The 26,873-nt window shown below is 37.7% G+C and overlaps 1 protein-coding gene across 1 annotated transcript in view; it reads left to right on the top strand.

The window, feature by feature from the left end:
• itgb3a (integrin beta 3a) overlaps positions 1-26,873 on the top strand; it is a 45,034-nt gene that overhangs the window by 5,482 nt on the left and 12,679 nt on the right. The window contains exons 2-13 of the mRNA XM_088906351.1: positions 289-374; positions 2,594-2,798; positions 4,048-4,300; positions 5,046-5,208; positions 6,249-6,410; positions 7,106-7,201; positions 8,694-8,783; positions 9,439-9,573; positions 11,529-11,958; positions 20,720-20,942; positions 21,348-21,448; positions 23,096-23,215. Of these exons, the coding sequence (XP_088762477.1) occupies positions 289-374; positions 2,594-2,798; positions 4,048-4,300; positions 5,046-5,208; positions 6,249-6,410; positions 7,106-7,201; positions 8,694-8,783; positions 9,439-9,573; positions 11,529-11,958; positions 20,720-20,942; positions 21,348-21,448; positions 23,096-23,215 (2,064 nt within the window). The remainder of the gene's footprint in view (positions 1-288; positions 375-2,593; positions 2,799-4,047; positions 4,301-5,045; positions 5,209-6,248; positions 6,411-7,105; positions 7,202-8,693; positions 8,784-9,438; positions 9,574-11,528; positions 11,959-20,719; positions 20,943-21,347; positions 21,449-23,095; positions 23,216-26,873) is intronic.

Genomic DNA, 26,873 nt, shown 5'->3' with positions numbered 1-26,873 from the left:
CGTTGTGAGAGTTTAGATAAGCCAGAGATAAGGTGAACTCTTGGGGCTTTAATGAAATCAACATTTTACATTGTTAGATTCACACAAAAGTTTACTATCAGTCCAGCCACCCTAGACTTAACTCTGTGTCAGAGCTGTATTAAGATAAGAGAACAGGGCTTTTGCTTGCAGTCATTCCTTTAATGCAGCTCTCTAGAACATCTGTAATTGCAATGGCCTATCTAACCAAGCTGCTTACAGTATATACAGTATGTCATGTGTGCATATTTGCATTGTGTTTCCACTTAGGTTCCAACATCTGCACATCCAGAGGAGTAAGTACTTGCAAGCAGTGCCTTGCTGTCCACCCAAGCTGTGCTTGGTGCTTTCAGAAGGTAGGACAAGTCACAAAACTTACAGATTTCCAGTGTTTTAGTTTTGTATATCCAGTTTACAGGATAATGCTCTTTGCTCTGGTGTAAAATTTGCTCCAATTCACCTGACTCCAATTAAATTCATTCCAAAACTATAAAGTAGGCTTCATTCAAAAATATTATTGTGCCAACTCTTTTCTATACGCCTCTGTCTTGGGATAGATTTGCTTATTAAACTTTTATGGTTACATACGTACAAAACTGGTATAAAACTTCAAATGCATCCAGTTTCACTCCACCAGTTTTAAGGTCCTATAGATTTCTATAGGGATCTAGATGTCATCTTAAAAGTGTAATGGTGTAGGATGAGTGCATTTGTAACTTTCTCTTCATTGAGTGAGTTTTTCTTTAAATCAAATGATGTTTCTGGGCATTGACACTTCACCAGCACAGAGCAGTACAGAAGTCCCCTACTGATTAACCTACATGTACTTATTTGTTATTTTCTAATACCACCCAAGAAGTCTTTGTTAGGTCAACAATTGATTTATTATCTGTATATTATGCTGATCCAGAATTTCAGTGTTTTCCATAAATATTTTTTTAAGTGAAATAATACAAATGAAAACAAAATTGAAAGCTCGTTTATGTGATATAAACATACATTATGCCAAGATCTTTACTACGACAAAGTAAGTTGCCTTTTGTTTTGTTATATCTTAATCCATATAAATCCTGAATTTCTGAAAAACGTATTAAGGATAAAGGTTATCTCGGGGTTGGAATGTGGATTAGAAAACCTGAACATGCTTTGGTAATGAAACACGCCATGGTTCATAGGAATCTGTATACAATACTGTTCTCTGCACAGATTTACATTTTCAACTCGGGTCCATTTGGCATAAAATGGAACTTTCTTCCTAGAAAGAGTCATTTGCAAAGAATTTGCCATAAACTCGCCCAGGCCTGCCCTGTTTTCTCCTTTCAACATTTCTGCTGTTTGAACCAGTTAGGTAAAGTACTTGTAATCTGAAACAATTGTCTTTTCTTCCCTTAAAATGTCACCAAAGTAAATACAGCAGTATGAAAAATTCACCGCCACTTTTTTAAACACAAAAAAAAATCAACCGTAATCAATGGTTATGGAGAACTCCAATATACAGTATACAGCTAAAATCACTAGAAAAAGCAGAGAAGTTCACTGGAGAGCAAAGAGCTTTAACAATGATCCTTTGCATGTTTTTAATATTAATGATGATGTAGTTAAACTGAGTGGTTACAATCTACTCTTGATGTCATCAGACCACAACATGGGCAGGACTTCTGATGCACCCAAAAATGGTGAAGTTCTTTACAGCACTTCATCTCTGGTCACATTCCTTTCATAGCTGCTGGGGGCTGTAAAACGGCAATTCTCAGGCACTGGTTTTGTCTGATTTGTTCCTTACAGAACATGTTAATGTGATGTTGGTAAGAGATACAGTGTAACAAGTAACAGAAAAAAAACTATAGGTGGAGGAAGGAAAACATTGATAGTGAAAATGAGATTGCATTGCTATCTTATTTAACTTCCTTACATACAGTATGGGCTAGAGTGGATAGTTTTTGTGAGTAAACCATAATATTTTTAACTTGGAGGTTGCCTGTTTAAATGCATGGTATCCCCATAGCTGAACTGAATTCAGTTGGGTTGGCTGGAACTGATTGTGTGATCCTAGCCACACTGTACAGCAGTGACCCATTCGTAATCAAGAACATCATCAGACATGGGCATGTGAATTCTCTACTTGACTTGGGAAGCCCTGATGTGTGGTTGTGCGATTATAGCAGAATGCAACTGCTTACTGTATTTGGAATCGGTAACATAAGAAAAGTTCCAAATGAGAGGAAGCTATTGGTCCATGTACAGTAGCTTGTCTACTTGCTAGCAGCTCCTGTGAGTGATTCAAGGTTCTCGTCCATCTACAGTACTTCATCCACCGAGAAGCCTGGGCGTCAGCTTCAACAACATGACAACATTGTCCCAGGCAATCACAACCTTTTGTGTAAAAGTGCCTCCTGCTCATTTTATTGTGATCCAACATTTAAAAGAAATTCATTTTTTTTTAAACAAAGTTTCCATTTACGGAGTTTTTTATCATTTAAATATTGCTTTTGTCCCCCAAATTTCTACTTCCCCCAGTTTGGAATTACCAGCTTTGGAATTAAAGTGATTTAATTGCCAGCTTGTGTAATTACAGGATTTTGGCCAAGGATCCGCAAGCTTGTCTCGCTGTGACCTGAAGCAGAATCTGTTGAACGCAGGCTGTGAGTCCAGCTCTGTCGAGTCTCCAGTCAGCTCTGTGCGCACAGAGGAGAGCAGGCCATTGAGTGACAAAGGCTCTGGTGCTTCCTCTGACATCACCCAGATCTCGCCTCAGAAACTACAGATCTCCCTGCGTCCTGGTAGGAACCGGAAGGATAAAAACGAACAAACACTCACAAAACATATTCCATAATCTGAAGAGGAAGTGTGCATGCAATTCAAAAGCCAAAGCAACAGTCTTCTGTCATGCTAAAATAAATTTCAGAATGACAAGAATCAACCTTTGAATTTATTGGTGTTACTGTATGTCACAACATAACATAACAAGCTTATTACAGATATTATTAGTACACATCTAAAATTTTCAACAAAAACAGTGTCAGTTTTAATAGGTCACTATTACCCCTTTTTAGGTCTACATATGGTCTTGTTTAGCACACGTTCAGGAGGGGGTCAGATTCTAATCTTGCACTTTAACTTTGCTATCTATACTCACTGGCTTCCCACAGCTCTTTGTGCATCATTTCAAGGAACCCCTCACTTCACTTCAATTTACCATTGCAGCACTGATCTCCGGCTTGTCATTTCCTTAGCCAGGCAGGTTAATGCCAAAATATTAAGTGTTCTATCCATTTTTACTGTATATATGTTGTATATGCCAACTCATATTGTTATTAGAATTTGGCCAAACTATCAAATACAGATTTACTAACTTCCTCCAAAGTAATTCTTTAGAGGATATCGTCCAGAGTACAAATACATTTTAAATGTATTAATCATGTATTTAATCATGCTGTTGAATATAATAGAACTCACCAACCAAATGAATAAACTCTGTCAGTAGCTGGGAAGGTGTATAAAGCACTTTCATCAACTTTAAGATCTCACTCTACTGAAAAGTGGTAGATGTGATGAAATGTACAGTCCAAATGGCCATGCCATTACCAGCATCACATCTTTAACTTACTGTAGATCCTGCAAGAAAAAAATGGTTGGTATTGGGCTGCCAGATTTTCAGGACCATGTGAAATACATTCCATGTCCTTTTCAAACTGCTCCTACTGCTAAAAGAAACACCACGTTATTGGTAGGGGGTACCTCGAATTTTAGCCAGCGAGTGTATGTGGAATTTGTTTTGAATTCGACTGTACTGTACGTCTTTCAGATTCTGTTCCAAATTGAAATTGAGCAAAAGACATCGTGTACATGCTGGAGAAGAGACCTTTTTACCTTTTTTTTTCATGTAAACACGCAGTTATAGTACTTGTAGTGGATTGGAATTGAAGCCGAAAATTAAGGATAAGCAAAAAATAAGTGGGAGTGAGTGTTTGCAAGTAGGGATATGTGATCGAGTTATGATAGAAGTAAAGCTCTGGATTTGCTTTCCAGATGATGCCAAGGTGTTTGAAGTGAAGGTGAGGCAGGTGGAGGACTACCCAGTGGATCTGTATTACTTGATGGACCTTTCGTTCTCCATGAAGGATGATCTCATAAGGCTGCGAACGCTGGGCAATGACCTGGCTATTGCCATGGGCAAGACCACAAGCAACCTTCAAATGGGATTTGGGGCTTTCGTGGACAAGCCTCTCTCACCTTACATGTTCATTTCCCCCAAAGAGGCTGTGGAGAACCCATGTTATAGGTGAGTGTTGTCATACAAACATATGAAAAGTTGGAAACAAGAGGAGGCCATTCAATTTAGTTCTTAGTAGCTAATTCATCTCATCAGCATCAAGAACGTGGCTGGGTAGATTGATTTAAACTTTCTCTACTCTCCAGTTTCAGATAAGTGGAATCAAACACTTCTCCACATTGACACTGACTTGTCTTCTACCCTAAAGCTATATCCAGGGTTGTCACAGCAGTGCTTTTTATTATGTATTTTTTAATAAGTAGTTCTAATGCCATCGATAGATTTAATATGTTTTCACATATTGCAGTACAGGACATCTGTGCAAATGAGATGTATTTGTACGTCTGGGAGGATGTCAGAGTGTCAATGTGAGCCAGATTGCTACGTTATCCCCACTTCAAATCCCCCAGGTTCCTGCAGGAGACAGAGGAGGCTTTTTGACACAAAGCTTAGTCCTAATTCAGTAGGGGGCAGAAAGCGTGAGACTACATTTTTCAATGTTTCTCAGAATATTTTGCATAACAGGCATTTTTCAATCTTAACAGTTGTTTCTTTAGTACTGGTAACTTTCTTTTAAAAAAAATATACATCTGCTCTGCCTATTAAAAAATATGAAGGGCATAGCTAGGGTCCTTCATAAAAAGTATGGTTATTTCATTTGTGAAACCTGTCTGAAGAAATCGTCCAAAAAAACAAATGTGTACAATGCTGCAAAATACTGGATGGTTCTATTGAAACGTTTGGTTTTCCACAGCATGCACACGACATGTTTGCGTCAGTTTGGCTACAAGCACGTCTTGACTCTAACAGAGGAGGTAAACCGTTTTACAGAGGAGGTGGAGAAACAGAGTGTTTCCAGGAACAGAGATGCCCCAGAAGGAGGATTTGATGCTATCATTCAGGCAGCTGTCTGCAAGGTAAACCCTCACCTTCCGCCCCAAATGACACACACCCAGCTGTCAGCCGTTTCAGAAAATTGTTTTTTATTAGCAGTTAAATTCAGGTGGGCGGCATGGTGGGGCAGTGATTAGCATTGCTGCTTCGCAGGGCTGTGGCCGTGTGTTCAGTTCTAGACCTGGTGCTCTCTGCCTGGAGTTTGTATCTTCTCCCCATGTTTGTGTGGGTTTCCTGGTAGCTTAACTGGCTTCTGGGAAAACCGGCCCTGGTGTGAGTGTGTGTGTTTGTGTCTGTGAGTGACCCGCGATGGACTGGTGCCCCGTCCAGGGTGTACCCCGCCTTGCTTGTCAAAATAGGCTCCAGGTCCTCCGTGACCTGGATGACGAGGTAAAAAAATGGAGGAGTGGGTGGATTTTGTTCAGATGTTCCTCGTATAAAGACTATAAAATCTTTCAGATTGAAAGTTTAAAAGTTATGTCTGTAGCTAAAACCAAACAAATATCATTATGTTTATAGTGTAAGAAATATACAGTACATAGAAAAAAAATAAAAAAATTAACCAAAATCATCTCAAACCCTTCTTCTGCTTGTTATCATCATCACTATTGCCATTCCTCCTTATTTTCCAAAAAAATATATTTTTAAATCAGCTTTATTATAAATCATTATTTATTTCTATGTATCAATAGCCATGTTAGTGCCTTTCATACATATTTTTCATTTGCTGTCTTTCATAATTGTTTCACTCTGTGTCACATTATTATCAAGGGACAAGTAATACTGTAGGTTTACTCCATGCTGAAAAGAGAAGAGAGAAAACACAACGTTTCGGCCATGGAGCCTTCTTCAGGTGTCACTCTTCTCTTTCTTCTTCACTCTTCCTTCTTCACTCTTCCTTCTTCTCTTTTCAGCAGAGAATAAACCTATTACTTGTTCCTTTACAGCCTACGCATGCTGACACAGCTACCCACCTGAACTACTACACATTATTATCAAGTTGTGCATCGTTTTGCAAAGTGTTGCTGATAAACGTTGTCGATAATACCTCACCTGTCCGTAGGAGAAGATAGGCTGGCGCCCAGGTGCTTCTCACCTTCTTGTGTTCACCACTGATGCCAAGACCCATGTGGCTCTGGACGGCAGGCTGGCGGGAATAGTACAGCCGAATGATGGGAAGTGCCATGTGGGAGCAGATAATCAGTATGACATGTCAACCACACTGGTAAGGGCATTGGGAGAGGGAAATCAAGCTTAAATACAATTTGTGTTTGTGTAGCATTCAAATTCATCTATCATGGATCTTGCATTCACAGGCCAAGCAGGCGGTTGTATAAGCAAACAGTATATAATGAATGAGTAGACACCATGTTCATGTTTATATCTCGTTGTGATGAAACCTGAACATAGTAAAAACCAAAACAGTCAACGAGCAATCAACAAAACTGACTGGAGATTAACACTATAGCTTGTTTTAGCTCGTTTTGGTATTTTGTTATTGTAGTTTCAGTTAATAGCACCTTTCACTGATTTATGACTATAGGCCTTTTTTTAAATCTGTGAATGTGCTAATTGGTGTGCTTGTTGATTTGCAATATATACTGAGATGTGTTAAAATGAAACAAATGAATATCGGAACTAATATCATTTAATGTGCTTTTAATGGCTCTCAGAGTAATGAAAGAAATAGGGAAATTAATGCTTTATGGAGTGGCACGTTCTTAGTTTTGGTTTTACAGAATTCTTTGGAGAGGAAAATGAATGCCACTTTCTTGAAATTTTAAATTCTCAAAGAAAAATAGTCGATTACCTGAATAGTCATTGTTATGAGTAGCACACAGATCTCTGTATTTGGGAAGCTGCTTCTCTCTTGCTTCAGTGATCACATAACACTTATTTGATTTTTTTCTTTATTTGTAGGACTACCCATCCCTGGCTTTGCTAACAGAAAAAATGTCTGAAAACAATATCAACCTGATTTTTGCTGTGACTAGCAATGTCGTGCAGCTTTATCGGGTAGGAATTTCAACATATTTTAGAAAAACCATGAAGGTGCTGTGCCAACAATAACAGAGCATGGGTACAGTCAAAAATAGAGACAATTAAAATAACAGAAAAATAGCACAACGCTCATTGAATCAAAACCATAACCCTCCTTAAGGCCCAACCTTCAGCAATTGTGGTTAAAATAAACTATTTGATTCAGGGCAAGTATGCAGTTTTTTTTCTTCCACAAAAAAAGATTTTAAAAATACTTCTATATTCTCTTTTATGCTGTTTTTAATTTGACCAAGCTGTATAAAGATTACAGTAGGTGCAGAAGAACAAGATGCTCAGCTAAAACTAAAATTAAAATTAAAACTAAAATCTCAATTTATTACATTCTGTAGCTGGTACCTATTGAAAAGGTCTATGAAACTCTCCTTCGTGGTTTCATCTTAGGCTGTTGTTGGCCATCTGACAGTGTTACCAAAACCTACTGAAAATTCCCCTTTTCACGGTTACTTGAGGAGAAATGTGTTATGTGTATCACCATCACATGAGGATTTGAGCCTAATCTTATCCGTTGCTGATACACTTCTTATACAACATAATTTCCTATCTGAACACTCTACAGCTGGCCTGCTCGGCAATGAATTCAAATAAAAAAGGTGTATTCCTGCCTTTAAGAGAACTTGCATGAACAATTTCAAAATACAGTACTTCAGTCTTGTGCACAGGATGCAACAGGGGTGTTTATACAGTACGAGTATGTGAACTCTTGAATGATACTGGAACAGTGAAACAAAGGATCCAAGGACAGAAGCCAAGACAGAATGTGTTTAGAATTAAAACAAAAGGCACATCTTTATGTACAGGACTGTGACGATCCTTAGCAACTTGCTCGACCATGCTGTCTCAGCTGATTCCTTCGGATATTTCAAGGATGGGATTAGTGAGATCCTTGGATCAGTCATTTGTTGCCTCCACTCGTCTATAACCTCTTTTAGTGTATGTCTGTGACTGCACAATGCTGACTGCTGAGGCCCGTTTTTCTCCTAATGTTTTTTTCACTCATATGCACATGTGGTAGTGCTCTTGTTTTTTTAGTTTGGCTAAAATTAGAAACCACTGTTTCTAATTGACAAAAAAAAAAGAAACAATACAGGGGGAGTTCTACAGTAAATATAAGCTCAGAGGCAGGTTAAAACCTAATCTGTCCAGTTCTGCCTGTCTATATAGAAATATCATGTTTCTTTCTGATTCTCTTGCGTGTTTCATATTTTCATCCTTTCCTCCAGCTCATTTCCACCCTTGCAGCAGCTCTCTGGCTCATCCTTCATTAAACTGAAGGAAAGACGGGCCTGTCCCGATGGAAAGGTTATTGTTGTCCTCAGCACAGACCACCACAATAAAGCTCACTGTCTGAATTAGACTGTACCACCTTAATTACTGTAGGTTTGAATGACCTATGGAAATAACATTGGTGCTAAAAAAATAAGTGCCAGTTATTTTCCCCTCTTTTTAGAACTACAGCGAATTAATTCCGGGAACGACTGTGGGAATCCTATCGGATGATTCAGGCAACGTGGTCCAGTTGATTCAAGATGCTTATGCAGTGAGTTCTTCTTTTTCTGATATACAGTACGCATTATTTTAGTCAGTGAGGAAAAGCAGTAATTCCATTCAACATTACACCAATAGTTTGTCTTTAGGTTATATGTACTGTAACTTTCATAAAGCTTTAAAAAGTCACATCCTTCTTAATGTTTGTTCTTCTGGGTTAATAACCAAGTTGTCTGGTCATTAACATTATATGATGCAGTTTAATTTGTTCAAAGGAGTAAGTAGTAAGCTCAAAGCAAAACCATAATATATATAATAATATTTATGAAAATCTGTATAGTTTCAAATACTATTATTAATTATATAATACTGTAATACAGTGTAATAATGAATAATTATTTAATTGTAATACTTTATAGTACTGTAGTTCATGAGGATTTCTTTGACAAATTGTTAACAGTAAAATAATATTATAGATGATTAAACAACCAATACTAATTATAAAAACAAACATAAAACTAAAATTAGTATTTTTTGGTTTATTGTATATGAATTTAAATATTTCTCTAAAACTAAAATATATGTGAAAAGTTTGCAGCTCTCGAGTGTACATACTGTACCTGCAGGTGTGTTTGTGAGCTTGACATAAAAATAGCTTGTTTCAAAAGTGATTCTAATGTTTCCTAATTTTTCTTCCCCCCCCACAGAAAATCCGTTCCAAAGTGGAGCTAGAGCTTCTGGGTGTGCCTGATGAGCTCTCCCTGTCCTTCAATGCCACCTGTCTGAACGGAGAGGTCATCCCTGGACTGAAATCCTGCTCCAACCTTAAGATAGGAGACACGGTCAGTATGTTTGACTGCTTTTTCTTATGAGTATCTACAGTATTTAGATTCAGTGTTTGACAATACTGTATGTATTATATATTGTGTATATACATACAGGTCCACTGTATACTGTATATGGATTCAATTGCACACACATACTGTACTTGTATATAGCCTTTACTTAAAGTCACGTGGAAAAAAATGTTATTTCCTCTATGACAAGGAAGCAGGTCAATTTTCCTTTATCATATTCAGCTTCATTATTATGACTTTTATAATAGTATATCCAAGTAGGTATATTCTACTATTAACTTGGTGATACATTTTTACAGTACATATATACAGTATATGAGTTTGTAGTTTTTGTTAAGGAACACCTATGTTTATTTAATTACTAGCTAATTTAATTTCCACAAAACGTTTCATGAAAAATACAATAATACACTTTTCATCTAGCTAGATATGAATAGAAAATGTATATACTGCAGTATTTTCAGAGGAGATGAGGCAGGCGTGAAAGGTGTAATAAAGATTATTTTCTAGTGATTAGCCCTGAAGTGAACAAAGAAAAGATGCAGATGTTCGAATCTTTGTCTGAAAATCTGAAACAATTTAATCAAAGGGATGATAGGTGGTAGAGTGGAGCAGTGGTAAGCATTACTGCCTCACAGTGCTGCGGCCTTGGAGTGCTATCTATGAACAAGATTCAGCTCCTCTGTGACACAGAACTGGAAGAAGTGGTTAGAGGATGACGCAGGTATTACTGTCTCAACTGATCAAATGTTTATCTCTTGGTCTTAGAAATTTTTAATTAAAGTTGTTCACGATTCACAATGTAGTTCGTATTACACCTTTCAGTTCTGCTGGTCATGAGACCTACAGTAAATATAAATTAAATTAAAAAAATAAACATTAATTATTGAGGAAAAATCAGATGTTCAGACATTATATTAAACATTAGACTGACATACATTTACACTGTTGAGTAACATACAGTAAGATTAAAACATTGACAAACATTTGTTCCTTTGAGTATGTGTTAATGTTCCAACTGAAAGAGCAGAGGTAGGGCGAGACTCTTTAGCCTGTTTGGATCCATGACAAAATCTGTTTCCATTCAGTGACTTCAGCAGATCTGACTCAGCCACGGTGTTTATGAGAGACTTATTGTAACAGTCTGGAATGTTCTGTTCATACATCCCCCACAACAAAGGCACACACACACACACACACACACACACACAACCTCACATGTACTGTATGGTCAGTTTAGGACATTCAAGGAAATAGGCCTCATTGTTCAATGACAAAAAAAAGAATACATCTTTGTTCTTCAACTGAAATCATGCATCAGGAGAAGAGTTTTTCAGAAGAAGGCATAAAATTACAGTTTGCCTAGCTATTTTATTAAGACAATTTAAATTCTGCTGTGTGTTCTGCAGCTTGCCAGCTTACTGATTTGATCCACACTTTAATTTTTCCCTTCAGATTTGTAGTTGTTTACCTCCCTGTAAACATTTAGCTTTTTGGCCAAGAAACAGACCAATCAGTAATGGTAAAAAAAAAAAGCTGATTTCAATTCATGAAAAAAAAATCTGCCAGCGATTTATCTACCAACACACCTATTCAGTTGTCCTTTTTTTGAAAAAAAAAACAACAAAATACAGTATATTGTCAGCCGCTTCTTTACAATTTTCTTCAAACAATTGCATTCTTATGTAAAGGCATTCAATATAAGTAATAAAAACAATAAAAATAAAAATCCAACCGAAACATGTCATTAAGATCTTTCCAAGTCAGAACCCGTTGAAGAATTAAAGGCTATCGACAAGATTTCATGCTCCAGGCATCTTGCAGATAGAGTTATGGATCTGCTGAATGAGAATAGAAGACAATTTACTTCACAAACAGAAAGCTTGCTGGGATTGTGGAAGAGCCGCGCAGATGACTCTGTCTGTTTCCTGAAAACCCAGGTGTCCTTCAGCGTGGAAGCTCGTGCCAGGGGCTGCCCCAAAGAGAAGAAGAAGACCTTCACCATCAAACCAGTGGGTTTCAAAGACTCTCTGCAGATCACGGTGAACTTTGAGTGTGAGTGCCAGTGCCAGGCCAAAGCAGAACCAGACAGCCCCATCTGTAATAATGGAAACGGCACCTACGAGTGTGGGATCTGTCAGTGCCTGCCAGGCCGTCTAGGACCCCGGTGCGAGTGCTCCGATGGGGACTACAGTCCCAGCCAGCAGGACCAGTGCAGCCCCAACAAGGACAGCCCGACCTGCAGCAGTCGGGGAGACTGTGTATGCGGCCAGTGTGTCTGCCACAGCAGTGACTTTGGCAAGATCTGGGGCAAGTTCTGTGAGTGCGATGACTTCAACTGCCTGCGATACAAGGGAGAGCTCTGCTCAGGTAGGACCCTGGGAGCTGGGAAAGCCTCATGATAAGATAAAATGTTTAGTTAAACAAAATACACTGAGGCGGGTATTCGGCCTGTTTCTTTTGCTCAGTGTATGATCAGCTTATAGTACAGAAAGTTGGTTTCTCTAAAAAAAAAAGTGGAGACAATATGTTCCCAAATTTGGTGGAGGCACAGGCATGTAATCGTTAAAGTTCCGTAAATACCAAGTCTTTGGGGAAATGCTGGAGTTTAAGTTAAGTTCATGAATGCCATAAGATCACATGAACAGCATTTCCACATTCCCCAAAGAAAAGTTTACTTTTTTTAGTAAAATGAAATTCTTTGCAGTCGTGGGCATTTATAAGATGGGCCAGTTGTTGCTCCATATTCAGAAGCATTGGTTTGCCTCACATTTTAATAATTCAAGTCTAGAGTATGTCTCCATAAAATATTATTTTACATACAGCTTGGACTTAAAATATGTTATGTTTTGAAATGTCACAGGTGGCATTTATAAACAGGTGTTGTAGTGAGCTGAAATGTGTAAATAAACTGTCCAGATTGTCTGGGACAAAGCAAAGTGCTCTGTGTGAGTGAGCCTTATGGGTATCACTCTGGATGACACACAAAGGGAAACATACAAGGGCTGTAAGGACAGGCTCCTCTGCAACATCAGCATTACTTGCAGTGCTGAGGAATAAGTGTCATCTCTCTCTGCTGTTTACACTTTGCTCCATAAGATGAAATAGAAAATGTATAGAAGATCCAAATGCACTGTAACATGAGGGAGACAACAAAAGACAGCAACATAACTCCACATCAGATCTTATTTGATTTGGCTGTGTATGTTGTATCTGTTTCCTTGTTCAGTATTTAGGCTCAGTCATATCCTCGTGTACTGTGTTCTGGTCTCTTCTCTATGGAAATATTATGAGCATGGTTTTTGGAAGCAGTATAGTAATGCCACTCTCCTACCAACATTAAAGCTGTCTTTTTTTCACTTGATTGACAAGTCTCATTAGTATCTGTTTATAAGCAGATGGTCTGCTAAATTTAAGTTTCCTGTGAACTGTTTCTCACTCATATTAATCTAAAGACAAGATACCCTGTCTGTGTTATCTTCTTCACAGTGTGGAGTTGTGGTTTTGGTGGTTTCATATTCTTTTTATCAGCTGTAATGCTTCACAGAAAATGTAGCTGTTTAGTGCTTCCTTGCCTAAAATTTGTAGTTTGTGGCTTGGCCAAATATACGATTATGAATTATATTTTCCATTTAAACACTAAAACTATAGCTGACCTATTTCTGAAACCTGTTTAAAGCACATATTTACAAAACCCCCAAGAAAACCTGCTCCTTTTACACAGTGATATTTTGTTTGTCTAATTGAATCTGGAGAACCTAAGAGAAGCTGGATCTGGAGAAACTTGGGTCCTGCTTAGAGCTCAATAGTTCAGTTCAAAGTTTATTTGCCATTTCTAACACATATGGTACACACAGTAGGAATTGTAATTCACGCTTGTTCTTTTAGTGTACAGATACGTAAGAGAGCAGTAACAGTGTCATGCAGTATACAATACAACATACAGTACAGTATAAAAATATATTCAATTTACAATATACAATAGTAAACAACAGTGTGCAGTACTGTATGTAGAGCATAAATACAATATTAATGTCAGTGGTAATGATGGAAGTCAGTCGGCTTGCATTTAGTTGTTAGTTATTCAAGACTCATATCAGGAAAATAGTCATATCATATCAAGACACATAATGTACTGCTTGGGTTTAAAAACAGTGCTTTGATGCTCTGGTACTGCCTTGCCAGACCATAGAGGAGAGAACAGTTTGTGTGCAGTGTGGTTATAACCCTGCATTTTGGCACAGGCTTTGTTTCGGAAATGGTTGATATACTGTAGATCTTTTTAACTGATGGTACTGTCGGTCAGATGCTGTGAGTTGTTTCTGCAGATGTCACAACCGTATACATGGGCTTCCTGTCCTGAGTGGTTGTGTTGCTGTTTCAAACCGAGTTGCCACCCATTAGGACAACAATGCAACAATAAAAACTCTAAAGACTAACCACTTACTCATCCTGGAGTTCTCCAATACATCAGCTTATTATGGTAGCAGACGAATTGGCCTGCCTTAAACATTTACTGCGTGTGTTACTGGGTTGCTGTGGTTTGTGTTCGAAATGCTTTGGTCAGTACTGTATGTGTTGATATTGTGCTGATTAGAAGAGACGTTTTCTGACAGCAGGTGGTAAGGTAATTCCCAAATTTGTATAAATTAAGCCATCTCTCTAAATGAATTATTATTTACAAATTTGCAACTTAATTATCTAGCTGCATTTTACATAGAATACACCAGGGACAATAATATCCAAGGACTGAATGCTTTGTGAATGCTTGGAATAGTTTGTGAGAAAAGTTTGACTTAACCCGTTTGGTTGATGGGCAGCCTCCATGACAGGACAAGGAGGCTTTCGAGTTCAGTTTATTAGCTAGTTCGGTGATGAGGGTGATTCAGTGCAGCTGTGTGAGACAGACTTGTCGCTGTTATCCCTCCTGAACCTTGAATTTTATGCACTTATACTGTGGTCTTGACAGACTGTACTGTATGTGTTTCATTGTTTCCTGTGCTTTCCTACACCATGGTAATATACAGTATGATACACTGCCATTTGTTTCCAAAGATACTACAGTAGTTCAGCATGTGTAGTCCTTTGTTTCAGTGCATTAAAACACAGTGAAGGGGTGGTAGAACAATAGGAACCCATGGCAAAAATAAGGTGCTACTGCTGTAAAAGTAATTGTAATAATTTTTTACACTTATATAGTACTTTTCTGGACACTCCACTCAAAGCACTTTACAGGTAATGGGGACTCCTCTCCACCACCACCAATGTTTAGCCCCCACCTGGATGATGTGATGGCAGTCGTAGTGCGCCAGTACACTCACCACACATCAGCTCTCAGTTGGGAGGAGGACAGAGTGATGAAGCCAGTTCAGAGATGGGGATGATTAGGAGGCCGTGATTGGTAAAGGCCTGAGGGAAATTTGGCCAGGACGCCAGATTAGCACCCCTACTCATTTCAAGAAACACCCTGGGATTTTTAATGACCACAGAGAGTCAGGAACTTGGTTTTATGTCTCATCCGAAGGATGGCGCCTTTTTACAGTATAGTGTCCCTGTCACTATACTGGGGCATTAGGACTAAACCAGCTTAAACCTCTTCCAGCAGCAACCTCAGCTTTTCCCAGGAGGTCTCCCATCCAGGTACTGGCCAGGCTCACACCTGCTGAGCTCCAGTATGTTGCCAGGAGTGGGATGGCAAAGTACCATAGGAATCTTAACAGGGGAAATCCTCTGAGAGGGGGGACTTGGAGCAAGAGCTACAGTGCATGTGCACTTTCTCGGTTACTCTTGGGTCATCTCTTAGCGGACGTAATATGGGATATTAAGGTGATGTCACTTGGAAAACGAAAAGAAACAGGAATTAAAGGTTTTATTCTCCAGAAACTGGGAGTAATTTCTTAACCTGCAATGTTTAAAAGCTAAAAGATCTGCACTGTCTGCATTTAAAACCCAGAGCACAATCAGCACTTCAGAGGCCTCTCCTGAGCTATTTCACTCAGAATGTACAGTATGTTCACGTTCAGACATGATTGTTCAATATAAGATATTGGTAGGATGTTGTGTGAGGAGCTGTTTGGAATGTTTCTGAAAGACTAAAGCTTTATTGCAGTATTTTACAGTTTCAAAGTTTGAAATAAAATTGCCATCTGTTGGGTAGAAATAAACTGAATCTATTGATACACCCTGGTAAGGTGAAGGGGTCTTTACAGTTTTGTTTCTACAGTACATCTCTGACATAAGAACAAAAGGAAAGGTGGAGTTTCCTTTCGCTAACATTTATCTTCCAAACTTTTAGATGTTTCACATTATTTCAAAAAATGTGAAAAGCTAAAGTGGAAAAATAAACTGTCAGCACAGCTTCAATATGGAATAAAACTTCTGCTGTTACACAGTAGATATTGTCTCTTTTGTTGTTATTAAAATCACAGAAAGGGAATGAACAAGAAGAAAGTGCTTAATACCGCATAAACATGTTTTTCTTCAGTTATACTGATGAAGCTTCAGGTCACTTCTTGAATAGTCCTCCTGAACAAGGATGCATATTAATTTTTATCTTACAAATTGCAAATTGCAATTGAGAAAACAATTTAAACAAAACATTCATTTGGAAAAAAAAGTTTAAAATTAATTTATTTTTCACTTCAGCGTTTCATTCCACTATACAATTGTAGCTATATAAAATAACTTTAAGTATTTGATTTGAATTGTATTTTCAGTTGAAAAAGTAAAAGTTGAAAAGTTTAGCTTTATATATACGATGAATGCTATAAAAACATTAAATTTATTTTCTTTTACCTCTTAAGCTATTTTTAGCTTCTCTCACATTGCAGATGTAAGAGTTCCATAGAGATGTGATACTTTAAGCCTAAGAGCCTAAGTGATTTGTTTTTGTTTTTTTTTTCTTTTCCATTAACATATTTTATCATTTTTCTTTGGATCCTTTTGCCCTGGCTGGTATTTACTTCAAGGATAATAAACAGCACAAGACAGCTCTTTTAACCGACAGCCTAGAAACTCCCTCCAGCTCTTTACTGTATGTAGCAGGACACTATGCAGAAGCATTCGTGATTCTGGGCCTGATACTTAAGGGATAAACTAAGAACAACATACAAAAAAGGACTTTCTAAATTGATAAATCCAAGATTGAGAATTCACTATTTAACTTGCTCTGCACTTGTGGAGTGGCATGGTGTGACAGCACAGCTACTGTAGACTTAGAAAAAGAAAATGAAAATGAGGAAAATGAGTAGTGCTGTACTACAGTATGTTTAGTTTTCATATTATTCGATACATGAACAGTTAAACTCTGCTAGTACAGAATGTGTGGTTTCAACAAGCCATTCATTTCCATTTTCATTATTTGCCACTATTTTTAAATAACAATCAGCTGGTTACCTTTGGATTTTATGCCTGTCTTTCTTATTAAGGGATTAGGTATTAATGAAACAACACTGGATCAATGGGATATGAAATTCACCTAATAAGCAAATAAACTGTTGCTTTCTCCTGCCTTATTTCTTTGCATTTCTCTTGGCACAACAGGCTAAACATCACTGAATATATTTACATTTTTGATTGCTACTACTAATCCTACACTACCCCTCCTCCCCCCACATCTTTAATTCTAGCCTGAAGCCTGAATTTTAATTATTTTATTCTTGATTTCTAAAAAAATGCCAACTGCATTATGTCTGGTTTATTGTCTTTTGAATATGCACATTATCATTTTTTTAGCAAATGTTGGGAAGAAATGACTAGGCTGTTTCTCTTGTCAATAAAGCATTCTCCAGCAGGCTCCAAAAATTCCTCCCCATTGCGTAATCCCCAAGTCACTCCCAGGAGACTTAATCAGGGGAAATTAAGCCATTTTGGAGTTTTTGTGTTTCTACTCTTTCTGGCTTACAGAGGGCCAAAAAAGCTGTTCCTGTCTTTTTTTTCCACTAACATAAACCTGCTTAAGAAAACAAACTTCAAAACAAAGACCTTAGGTTTTTCTTCTAGTTTTAATAAATTCTGCAACAGAATTAGTTTACTTACAACATGTTAAGAGATGTATATACTGTATACAGTATATAGTGTATATACTGTAAGCAGCTAGCCAATACGCATTGTTTCTTATATCAGTCATTGTCTTTTGATATTCCAAAAAATAATCGAATTACACATTTCTATGTGCCTCTGTTAATAAGATAGCCTGGATTCAAAAGTGAGTTACATGTACATTTTTTACAAGGGCTTGTGCTATGGGATCATGCAACTATATTTTTAAAAGGTTACTAGCATAGTAAAATACATTTAACTTTGTACTACGATATGTACTGCTAACAATGTAACAGTAAGTGAGGTTTGAGAGGGAAGCTGCCTCAGTGTTTGTTAGCTACAGAGGAACAAGTAAAGGTTAATTCCACACTGAAAAGTAGAAAGGAGAAACCACTTTTCAGCTGTTGTGCCTTTTTCGGCATGAATGCTTAATTTAAAATTGTCAGCTGGTACCTATTGACAATATTAAATTGTCACTATTGTAATATTGTCAAAATACAATGTATTGTAATACATGTGGCTCCAGCCCTGATTTTGGAGAATTCTAATCCAGCAGGTTTTGTAGTTCAGTAATTCCTAAAAACGTGAACAATTTCACTGTGATTAACCAGATGATTCGCTAATCATATGGAATCAAAATCTGAGCCCATTAAACCCTTAATTTGTTTTGTTGTGGTAGTAGGTAGACTCCCTGATACTTCCTGTTGATCTCTAATCTCTAAGATACGTTGGCACTTTGCAAAAGAGTAAGACTGTTAATTCTAGTGTCTAGGCTAAATTCCACACTAATTTGGGACAATGCCCTCTTAATTCAGCTAGTTATATTGGCACAAAATGGCTGACTGGCGAGTAGAGGCTGCCCTTTGATGGTGGATAAATGCAGTCTTCCCCTATAAGTAATGTGTTTTTGTGATCCTTTGGCAAAAAAGTGCTACAAAAAGGCAGAGAAGATTGCTAGTCTGTAGTTGTGTCTAAAAGGGAAATACAGTATGGTGGTGTATTTAAGCAAGTAAATCAAAAGGAACCAGTTGGTAGCACATTAAATCATAAACATCGCCATGAACCCTCATGTATGTAATGTTCTGGTAGCAACAGAGCAATCAGAACTGGTTAGTAGCTGTCTGGCAAAAACTGCTCCCTCTAGTTGGTTGTTTTCCGACTCTGAATTTATATCTTCAGGCAACTTGCACATGGGGAGCTGGAATGTTTACATTCCTAATAAGGCGTAGCCACTCTTCATTCTCCTCTGGGAACAAATAAAATCTTCTTCACTCTGGCTTTAAATCAGAATTACGCTCAGAGGGGGGGGAGAAAAAGTGTCAGGTGATAAATAGGATAGGCAGACAGAATTTATCGATTCGGCAGAATTTGTACATGATTCTTTGCAACGACGTGTTTGCTTAAATAATTAAAAATGGTTTGTCTGACGTGTTGCTAAGAAAATAAGCTGATGGATGGGAGGAATTAAGAAGGTATGAGAAGATGGGTCTCAATAATTACAAGATAAAATGTTTATGGATTCACTTGCATTTATTGGCTAGTGTATTCAACATATTTCAAATTTATAAATTCCTTTCACCCTGCTAATATATTAGTTTGAGTTCTTCTGGGAGGAGACTTTAATTGGTGGCACAGATTTTATTAATTAACAGAGCCGTGAGTTGTCTTATCGCAATAAAGCATGCTGAAATTTAGGTAGTGTGTTGTTTTTGACTGAAAAACTGGCTAAAAAGCATTTCCCTAAAAGCCTGCTGCCCCTACCCCCTTAAATGCAATGCCTCTGCCCCAGTTCAATTAGCACAGCTTGAACTGTTTCTCCCGCAGGTCGACAGGGTAGGGTAAAAAGGCTTTCAGAGCTATTGCTAATGATGTTGGACCTAAATTTAAATTGCAGTAGGAAAACAACTTTGTAAATTAAATGTTTTTTTCTTCTTGGAAACTAGATTAAGTCATCTCCATATTTCAGAATTAAGAGCATGGACAGGGTTCTCTTGTTCTGTGCTGTGGTCAGTTTATCTCCTTCTCTTAATTCACTCCCCCCCCTTTTCCTTAAGGAGTGTTTATCTTTCTCTGCTGGTTACAGATACAGTGCTAGTGAGGCATTGAGCTGCAGCCCTCAACACACACTTAATCTCCATTGCTAGAATAGCTTGGCTGGCTACAAGTTCTCACTGCTCTTGTCTAAACACACAAGTCAGTCATCCAAAGAACTGCCCAGAGAGAATTTACACAGCCTTTTATGCTGAGTACATGGAATGCACTTTTTACAAAGATGGGTACAGTTCATAAGAACAGCGAGAGGCTCAGAATGTTGAAGAAAGGAAAGGAGGATTAAAGATATTACTTGCCAAATTTCAATTGAATAAAATTATTTTCCACTTCCAGTTCTCAACCAAATATGGCATTTTCTTATCCCAGTGATTAAGTCATTGGCTTATTACTGAAATCGTTTAGGCACACTTCTGTAAATGTCTTTCAGCAACAGTACTGTTAAAAGCTTTTGCTTTTATGCTTTAACAAACATTAAAAACTAATGTCATAACCAGCAGGCAAATTCTTCAAAAAAGAACACAAATAGTTCAGTTTTGTAAGTAAAAGTTCTGGCAGAATGGTATCCAGAAACTCTGAGAACACCTGAGGTTTGGGATTGTCAATTCTATCTTTCCTTACATTCTATTCTAGTATTATTATTAATTTTATTATTGGTATCATTTACATTCTAAAATGGTAAAATACTACTAAATTGTGTTGTACTATTCCACTCTGCCCGTGTTACACTGGTGACCCCAGTTTTATACTGCTGGGGAGGCAGAGCTGGCACACAAGCCAGAGCCAAAATTCTCAGACACCAATCTGCCATTCGACATCCAGCATTTACAATATAGGCTTTGCTCTTAAAAGCCCTATATATGCCCTATACAGTATATGCAATATAGGCTCATTGTCGTTTGTTGTATATTTAAGACAATACTGGACTTTAGTTAATGCCTAAAATAGGGTGGGAGCTGAGATGGCAGAACAATATTTAGGGGTACCACCTCTCTGGCTGGATCTCATGCCTTGTGCTGGTTGCTATTTTGTGTTGGCCTAGGTCATGGTGAGTGCAACTGTGGGAGCTGCAAGTGCGATGCTGACTGGAAGGGAGAAAACTGTAACTGCTCCATGCGCACAGACACCTGCATGTCCAGCATTGGCCTGCTGTGCAGCGGGCGTGGCAAGTGTGAGTGTGGCACCTGCAAGTGCACCCAGCCAGGGGCTTATGGCGCTACCTGTGAGAAGTGTCCCACCTGCCCAGATGTCTGCACTTTCAAGAAGTAAGTGTCATCTCCTGGTCATGTCTGTCATGAGGAGGCCGGATTTGTTCTGGATTGGTTTGGATTGGGGTGGCACGGTGCTGCAGTGGTTAGCATTGCGGATTGGGACCTGGGTTGAAGAGGTTAGAAAATGAGTGGCTCTGTAAGAGATATAGACATATTTATCATCATCACAGACCCTCTCAAAAAATGACTTGGTTTCTTCAATGAGCCACTAAATTATTCATATTTTCATCTTCAGCTTGATTTTGCTTTGACAGAATGTATTAAAATCACTTTAGCCAATGTAAATGTACAGTATATAATGAGAAAAATATTATATATCTATAAGTAATTCAATCAGTTAAATGCAAAGTTCTCTCATGATTAGCTGTGAACTGGCTTTCCTGCTTTTTTTTTGTCCAGGGATTGCGTGGAATGCAAACATTTCAAGCGAGGAAAGCTGTTTGACGACAACAGTTGTGCACGGATATGCCAAGATGAAAGTCAGCTAGTGGAGGACCTCAGTAAGGAATTTCTTTATAAAGAAACATCTGTACTGTCTGCTGTAAGACCTCATATTCTCAAATCAATCAGAATGAGAAAATAAACAAACAGGACTGAGGATTACTGTTTCGGGCTGGATTTAGTTTAATGGAGCTGCGTAAAACTGATCCCAAAGCTAATCTGAATGCTCAAACCATATATACAGCACATTAAGACATGAATGAAGATTTTTTCTTCTGTGGGACTAACTTTAGTTGTAACACTTAAGATAGAAACAAGGCTGTTTTTTACTTTAGTTTTAACTTTTTGTTTACAAGGCACTAGAGACTCCTTTCTGCTTGAAAGCTTCTCTTGTGAGCACTGATCTACAGCTGAAGCATTAGAACACAGGAGCATACCTCATTTTCCCCTGCACTTGGAGCCAATTTTCCTCTATACGTTGTCAAAGTATGTCCAAAGTGCCTGGTGTTATAAAGATGACTGGAAGAGCTGACTGAGAAGCTGAAATAATAATCCTATTTTTATGAGAGTGTTGTTGCAGGATTATTTCCTTTTTTTTCTATACAAAGTTAAAAATCAGGTTTATTATTATGTTGGATCAGAGAGCCTGTGCTTTTATTCTGAATTTCTACACCAATAACTACGGTTTCTTTCATGTCACTAAGTGTTTAAGATAGATGCACTGATTGTTTGCTAAGGTTAAATACAATTTCAATCTCTACAGAACCACACAAAAAGGTACAAAAGCTATTAGGCTGGTTTATTGCAGTTTTAACAGAATGCAGTGTACAGTGAGATTAGATTGTGTACCTCTCAATACGAAAAACACAACATATGAGTTTTAGTACCAATAGGATTTGTTGAAGGTCAGTTCTCTCTGTATTAACATAGTAAATAATTTTGCTAAGATGACAGGGAAATTGCACAGAATTACATGCCTAAATAAGGAGACTTCAAAAAATGTCAATGCATTTTACTTCTTACATTTTACTTCTGATAAATGGTGCTCATTGAAGTTAGTAAACTCCATAAATCATTAGCTATTATCTCAAACACTCAAAATAAAATCAATCATGTAATTCAAAGGTTATCAGATGTCCCACTGTGTTTTGAGACAATCTTGAGTATTTTTGTGTGTCTTTTTAAATCATCTATTCCGTTTAGTATTCACTTTAATTCCAACACTGAAAACATGCTCATTCCATGCATTCATTTGCCTTTTATGGGAAGAAAAAAATTTAGAAATAATTATTGTAGGTTCAACTACATCTTCTTTCAGGACTTTGATAACCTCTATCAAATTCTTTTCAAATTTTTCCACTTTATAAACCAATGACATTTATTTTTTTTAATGATTACACATATTTTTGCTTTTTATTTCCGGGATTAGATTGTATTTTCTAGCACTTTGTAACTATCAAAATGTAGCTCCTTCTTTCTGAGGAAGGAAGTAAGAAACAAGTCTTCTAATATTGCCATCTGGGAGCATTTACCTTAACTGTGGCCAGAGTGCAAAACCATCATTAGAGATCCCCCTTTTTTCCACATGACGTACATTTAAATGACAAAACAGCCAAGTATGTACTGAATTAAAGAAAGCATTTCTAGACACTGTGGTGAGAGCATTACCCAACATTATTCTAACATTCTTTTGATGCAATTTCTAGCTAACCATGACAAGAATGCTGTGAACTGCACATACAAGGATGAAAATGACTGTGTGGAGAGGTTTCAGTACTATGAAGATGCCAGCGGCAAATCAGTTCTATACATCGTCAAAGAGCCAGGTGAGAGACAAGTATTTCACGCGCATGTATTTATTTTTACACAGGACAGTGCCAAGCAAAGGGTGGAAGGCAGGATACACCCTCCAACGTAGGACAGACACAGTGGCACACACATTTACACCAGGGCCAATTTTCTCAGAAGCAAATTAACCTACCAGTACAGTATGTCTTTTGAGTGTGCGAGGAAACTGAAAAAACCTGCAGTAAACCCACATGAGGGAGAACATACAGACTCCATGCAGGTGCTATCTATTGAATGCTAACCATTCAATAGTTCAGTTAGATCCTAATGAATGTGATAGAGGAACAAATGAATTAGTTGTTACACATTTCCATGTCCTTAGATAGGCTTAACTCTCCTATCAAAGAGCAGCTGCCTGACTGTAAGGATGAGGTTGACCGGACACTCATCACCTTTGTGAAAAATAAGCAAGGATGTAGTTGGGTGGCTGGAGCAGTGCGAGAGAAATGTACAAAGTGATATTATACACTCAAGGGAGCAGAAGTGAAATTAGTCTATCCTTTCCTCTAAACTTCTATGATGAAGAAATAGGTTTTACAAAGAAGCATTCTTTTCTGACTCTTCATTTTCTTAAACCTTCAAGCCTTTAACCCAGACATAGCACAGTATACGCTGGGGTTTGTATTTATCTCCGGAACTCAAGTTGCAGTTACAGTATGTTGCAATGGGAGTTGCAGTGGCTGGGGGACTTAGGGTTTAAAAAGATTTAAAAAAACTTAGACTTGTGTGGATTGGTAACGACGCCAGCGAGAAAACCAGGCCTAACCTGGAGCCACAGGGTTTAATGATATGCAAGATGAACTCAGGTGATTCTTTGTCCAAATGTTTATTGCCATGGAGAAATGGTGCAGCTATCTGGAGTGTATTAGGGATGTTAGAGGAAACAAATAACATATTATGAAGAAATAGAGTGACGTGAATACATGTGTGGGCTTCTTATCCTTCAACACAATAACTCTGTGGTTTTCTCAGCAACAGGGCATGGTATTACAGCATTCCACCCCAGACAGCCAAAATTAGGAAGGATGATTGTGACTTGCACTCTCTCACAGTGTGTGTTCCTGTTTCATATCACAACGTTAGAAAAATGGAGTAAATCTCAACAGACAAATGTCTATCACACAGTCTCAGTCTGATGTTTGGGAGCTTCTACTGTGAGCGGTAGCTCTGTGGCTAAGGATCTGCGCCTGTGCCTGGAAGGTTGACGGTTCAAATCTCGCAGCCGGCAGAGGAATCCTACTCCAACTGCTCCAGGGACGCCGTACAATGGCTGACCCTGCACTCTGACCCCAAGCTTCTCTCCTTGTCTGTGTCTCATGGAGAAAAGCTGGGGTATGCGAAAAGACGAATTCCTAATGCAAGAAATTGTATAGGGCTAATAAAGAAACATTATCATTATTAAATTTATTTTCATTAACCTACTGTAAACGCACAATCGCTCTGCAACATAACACAAACAAATATAAAAGAGGAGCCAAAACAGTTGTGCTCTAAATATATAAAAAACATACAGTATAGAAATATAGTGGGGTTGTATATTTATCAAGAAGATTCATTATTTTAAATGTGGTATGACATTCATTGATGGTTTTTGTACTGCTGTGGATTTGAATTAATTCAAGCACATCTTTCAATTAATTGTGCACTCAAACCACCCAATCTAAGCATCCTGATAGGATTCCTCTCCTGCTTGTTAGCTACAGTATATACGAGAATGTACTGTATGCATTCAGCCAATGCAGCTGGCTAGTCTCTGCAGGAATCAGAGGCACTCCCTTCCAGTTGGAGATTGTGTAAGCAGCAGCTTACAGTGGGAAAGGCTGTTCTGAGAGATTATAGCAGTCTAGACAGTACAATAAATGAAATCTTTATTGTCACCACTTTACAGCCTACAGGACATTCTCAGTTCACTTTTACATGTCATTATTTTTTAAGCTGTTCATTGGCCTCTATAACTATTCAGTTAAAAACATGTTTTCTATCTTTTATTAATGCTTAGGGTCATGCATTTGTAATTAATTTTCTTCATCATGACCTCAGGCATTATAAAAAAAAAATCAGCTATTAAGTCATCTTCAGGATGATATATATATATCATATTTTAATATGATACTGTATATTTGGATTTCTAGTTAACCATGAAGAGAAAAATATTAATCTTATGGGAAAGATCAGTAAAAAAAAAAGCAGTGGTGATTCATACAGTAATTATCTAAGGTGTTAACCCAATATTGTGAAAAAACTAAATTTAAAGGCTCTCTTAAATTTCAAATTCAATTTTAAAGAAAAGTAGTGTATTTTAGATTGAAAGGGAAATATATGATTTATTATATAATTTTAAAGACTTATTAAAATATGTTTTAACCATTTTAAGTTTAGCTTTAGTAGTAAAACTTTAATTTTGTCCCTCAACATTTTTGGATGACTTTTAAAATGGAATAAAACCAATATAGCAATATATTAACTTTCTCACGGATTGAAACATCTATTGGCAAAGTGAGCATTGCATATTTTTTTAATCTGTTGATTAAAACAATCCTTTTTGAAAAATTCCCCACACTGTATATACACAGTATTTAAATGTATTTATTCTAAAATTTTCAAGAAGGTACATTATTCATTCGCACAACAGACACCCAAATCCAGGCCTTTTGACCCTAATTTTAAGGAATATTTAGGAGACTCTACAGCTGCAATTTTCTTCAGGCCCCACATTTAAACTGAAGCCTTCTCTAAGCACCTCTCCTTGTCAATTTAAATTAACAATCTGGACCAAGGGTTTAAACTTTTTCTTACCCCTTATACTGTATATGTTTACATATAATGACCCTCAATTTATAGGCTTCAATCTAACCGAAGCCTAGAATATAAATAATGCCGCAATCCATCCATTTTCTATACCGCTTTTTCCAGTGCACGGTCATGGGACACACCGGACACACATCACAACAAGTAGTGTGCACAAGGCAGGATACACCCTGGATGGGGGGCCAGTCCTTCACAGGGCACACAGACACAAACCTAGACACGCACACACTCTCACACTAGGGCTAAATTTACAGAAGCCACTTAGCCAACCAACATGTCTTCGGACAGTGGAAGGAAACCTGAACACTTGGAGGAAACCCATGCAGACACAGAGAACATGCAGACTCCTCACAGATAGCACCCCTATCCAGGGCCCCAGAGCTGCAAAGCAGCAATGACAACCACTCTTCCACCATGCTGCCCATATAAAGCTACTTTTAAGTATAGAATATTAATATTAGAATTGTGAGTTAGTAGATCCATAACAAGCACTGTCAGAGCAGAGTATCTAGATTTTAAATTCTACTACCTGATGGTTAAAAGTTGGCCTCTATTTCTGAGAACCCCCTGGATATTAAACTCCTAGCAATCAAATGTGCAAAACTGACCACATGACACTTCTCGTTTGAAGCCTTTGTTATTGTCTTATGACAATAATGATAAAAATATTTGTTTTTTTCTGTTGAAATGTGGCATCCCTCACCAGGTACTATTACATTACTCTTGGCTGCCATAATTACAATGTTCCATATCTAATGTATTGACCAGACGGATGTGTCACTGCAGTTAAAACCTAGAACTAAAGATAACAGTAACAGGAATAATTTG

The sequence above is a fragment of the Atractosteus spatula genome, chromosome 26 (genome assembly GCF_055471065.1).
Source record: "Atractosteus spatula isolate fAtrSpa1 chromosome 26, fAtrSpa1.hap1, whole genome shotgun sequence".
In the NCBI taxonomy this organism is placed as follows: Eukaryota; Metazoa; Chordata; class Actinopteri; order Semionotiformes; family Lepisosteidae; genus Atractosteus; species Atractosteus spatula.
The sequence above is the reverse complement of the archived record's forward strand: the minus strand, read 5'-3'. Positions and strand labels throughout refer to the sequence as shown.